Genomic DNA, 3,566 nt, shown 5'->3' with positions numbered 1-3,566 from the left:
GCCTGGTCAAAAAGATTTCCTAAGACATTAACTCAACAACAACAACAAAAATATCTCCGCATCTAGATTTGCATCTCTGGTCCTAGATACTTGAAAAACACATTATAGGAATATTACAGTGTGGGCTGATCTGGGTAAAAGAGAAGGCTATATCTCAACAACCAGAGTGAACAAGAACTAGAGTGTGTCTCTAGGAGTAGAGCCACAGGCTAGCAAGCATACAGCAGAGAGTCTAAATCCCAATGCTACAAAGAAACAACAGTCAAACTGACTACAAAAGCTGATGTATTGAATTAACCAGTTTATGAATTTTTTGTATGGTTCGTGGGTCTTGAACTCTGGGTCTGGATGTTGTACCTGAGCTCTTCAGCTCAAGGCGAGCACTCTATCACTTGAGCCACAGTGCCACTTGCAGTTTTCTGGTGGTTCATTGGAGATAAGGGTCTCCTGGACTGTCCTGGCTGGGCTGGCTTTGAACTGCAATCCTCAGCTCTCACTCTCCTAAGTAACTAGATTACACACACATGTGAGACATCCTTGCTCAGCTTGATAATTTTCTTTTAGTGCAGAAATAAAACACCTGAGTGATACGAGTGTCTCTGCTGATGAGCACAAAAGGGCTCAGGACTGAGAAACACACATCCAGGAACACAGACGTGTCCACCAGCCACAGGTCTGGTTTTGTATTTAGACCAACACAAAGAGTGAAAATGGCAGAGAGGCAGTAGAAGGAGACGAACATGCTCACAAGGGTGAGGATGGTGCATGTGGCCCTGGTCTCATGGACAGGCCTTCGGGAGGGAATGTGGCTGCGAATGTGCCAGACACTCTGCTTGTGTCTGTGGAGGACAAAGACCATGAAGCCACTGGCCCACATCATGAAAACCAAGCATGTGACATCAATGGAAATCAACAAGACAACATGTAATAACCTTGCAGAGTGTTGTGGTGGTCCTGAGGAGCAGTATCTATGACGCATGTGCAGAGTGACATTTTGTTTGTGTCTTGGGCCAATCACTCTTAGAGGTACATAAACATTTATCAGGAGCTGCAAGATCCAGAAAAGGGAACCACAGAATCCAAAGCACTTGGGGAATCTAGTAGTGTTCTTCCACCAAGCATTTCTAGTGCAAAGCTTTGAGACCTGGAAGCCATTCAGAAGGCAGGTGGCATTAAGAGAAACCCCTCTAGCTACTCTGAATAAATACAAAACAACTTTACATCCAGCGTCATCTAGAAAGAACTTCCATCCAAATAATGCCATCGTGTGAGGGATCCCAGTGGATAAAACAACCAAGTGGTTGGCAAAGATCAGGTGGATTAAGATGGGGTCAATGGGCTTCATCATCTGTCCAGTGAGGAGGGTATTGCTGTAAAAACAAAGCAGACAGGAGTTCCCCAAGACCCCTGCTGCACTCTGAGTGAGGAAGGCAACCCCCATGAAAATGTCAGCTTCGGCCATCTCTTCCATATCTAGAAAATCATGGATTTTATTGTGAACAAAAAATAGCATGAAAACTAAACAAGGATGAACATGTTAGCCAAGCCAGCTGCGTGAGGATTGCAGTTTGAAGCCAGTTCAGGCTGATAAGTTCCCATCAGGCTCTCATCTCCAATTAACCACTCATACACCAGAAGTGAGTATATGGTTCAGGAGGTAAAGCACTACCATTAAGCACAAACAGGCTCATGCACAGCACCAAGGTCCTGAGGCTAAGCCCAACAACCAACAGGAAAAAAACAATCCATGAAATATTATTAATTAATAGCATGATTTGTGATACACACAATTATTTGGCAGGATATTGGGACTTTTTCTTTGACAGTCATGGGGCTTGAACTCCCTTCCTGGGCACTGCCCCTCACTTCTTGAGCTCAAGGCAAACCCTCTACCACTTGAGCCACAGCGCCACTTCTGGCTTTTTCAACTTACTTGGTGATGAGGAAGCAAATGCAGGGCCTCATGCATGTGAGCACTCTACCAATGAGCCACCTTCCCAGCCCTCAACCAACATATTTTTTATAAGAAACATTATTACTTGTTTCTTTTTCTGTTTTTGCAGTAGTGGGCATCGCTGCTGTTCCTGAGCTCATTTTGCTCAGGTCTAGTGATCTTTCACTTTGAGCCACAGCTCCACTTCTGGCTTTTGGTAGTGGATTGGAGATAAGAGGCTCATGGACTTTTCTGTTAGGCTGGCTTTGACCCTGGATCCTCAAATCAGCCTCTTGAATAGCAAGGGTTACAGTCCTGAGCCCGACAAGCATCATTATTTCTTATAATAAAGGAGATTATCTTAGCTGAAAACAGTTATAATTTTTTAAAACAACACTTGGTTATGAAAAGCACAATATCTTAATGCATTCACACCAGAATTAAATAGCAATAGAGACATATGGTAGACTGAAATGGAAACATATTTAGTGCACAAACTTCATTTTATAAAAGAAACATCTTTTTTTTGGGGGGGGGTCCGGTCATGGGGCCTGAACTCTGGGCCTGGGCGCTGTCCCTCAGCTCTTCAGCTCAAGGCTAGCACTCTACCACATGAGCCACAGCGACACTTCCAGCTTTTTTCTTTTTGCTTATGTGGTGCTGAGGAATCGAACTCAGGGCCTCACGCATGCAAAGCAAGTGCTCTACCACTGAGCCACCTTCCCAGCCCAAAAGAAACATCTTACAAGTGTATCGCCATACAATATAATCTGAATTTACTCTAGCAATTTCAAATAATTAAGACATCCAAAGAAGCCAGGTGCTGGTGGCAGATGCCTGTAATCTTTGCCACATTGAGGCTGAGAGCTTAGAAAGGCTGTTAAGAAGCCAGCCTGCACGGAAAATGTCCCTGAGACTCTAATTTCCAATACACTACTAAGAAAGAGGCAGAAGTGACACTGTGGCTAACGTGGCAGAAAAAGAAGCTCAGGAATAGTGCCTAGCCCCTAAATTCAAGCCCCAGGACTGGCAAAAAATTTAAAAATAAAAAATATATATGGAAGGGTGTTAGATCATTTCAGCAGAGAATGATCTATCCCTGAGCACACAAAGCTTTGTGGTCTCCAGGATACGAAGGGATGTGTTGCTGCACCAAGACAGCTGACTGATACAAGAGACAGGCCTGTGACTCTCAGCAAACCTTTATCTGAACCTACAAGATCCGTGCCTCATTCTAACTGCACACAGCACACACATTTTACAGAGAAGTTATTTCTGCACTTTCTTGATATGTTCCATTTACTACTGTCACTTGCCTGAGAAGAATAGCTGCTTACCGAGTAGGAATTGACTGTCAGGAGAGAGGAGTAGAGGCAGTAGTCACAGCATGAGTGTTTAGCCACGGAGCCCCCAGATAAAGGCTTTGGACTGTGTGATGTCATCCCCTCTGTGGGCATGCTAATCATGTCACCAAGAAGTAAGGTGACACTGTGTGCATGGGGAACAGAGCTTTCCTGTGACAAACACTGGTGAATTAAGGATACTGATGAGCAACACTGAACTTCCATGAGCATTTCAAACAGATGTGACCCATGGTAATGGAAGTCCAGGGAATATGGTGAAACTTTTGAAG

At 44.2% G+C, this 3,566-nt stretch overlaps 1 protein-coding gene across 1 annotated transcript; it reads right to left on the bottom strand.

The window, feature by feature from the left end:
- Nucleotides 1-541: 541 nt before the first annotated feature.
- Nucleotides 542-1,462, bottom strand: LOC106001696 (vomeronasal type-1 receptor 1-like). The gene has a single exon (XM_013036706.1). It carries the CDS (start codon nt 1,460-1,462, stop codon nt 542-544), a length of 921 nt encoding a protein of 306 aa, XP_012892160.1.
- Nucleotides 1,463-3,566: the final 2,104 nt, after the last annotated feature.

The sequence above is a fragment of the Dipodomys ordii genome, unplaced genomic scaffold, assembly GCF_000151885.1.
Source record: "Dipodomys ordii isolate 6190 unplaced genomic scaffold, Dord_2.0 Scaffold370, whole genome shotgun sequence".
NCBI lineage: Eukaryota > Metazoa > Chordata > Mammalia > Rodentia > Heteromyidae > Dipodomys > Dipodomys ordii.
This window is presented reverse-complemented; position numbering and strand designations above follow the sequence as displayed.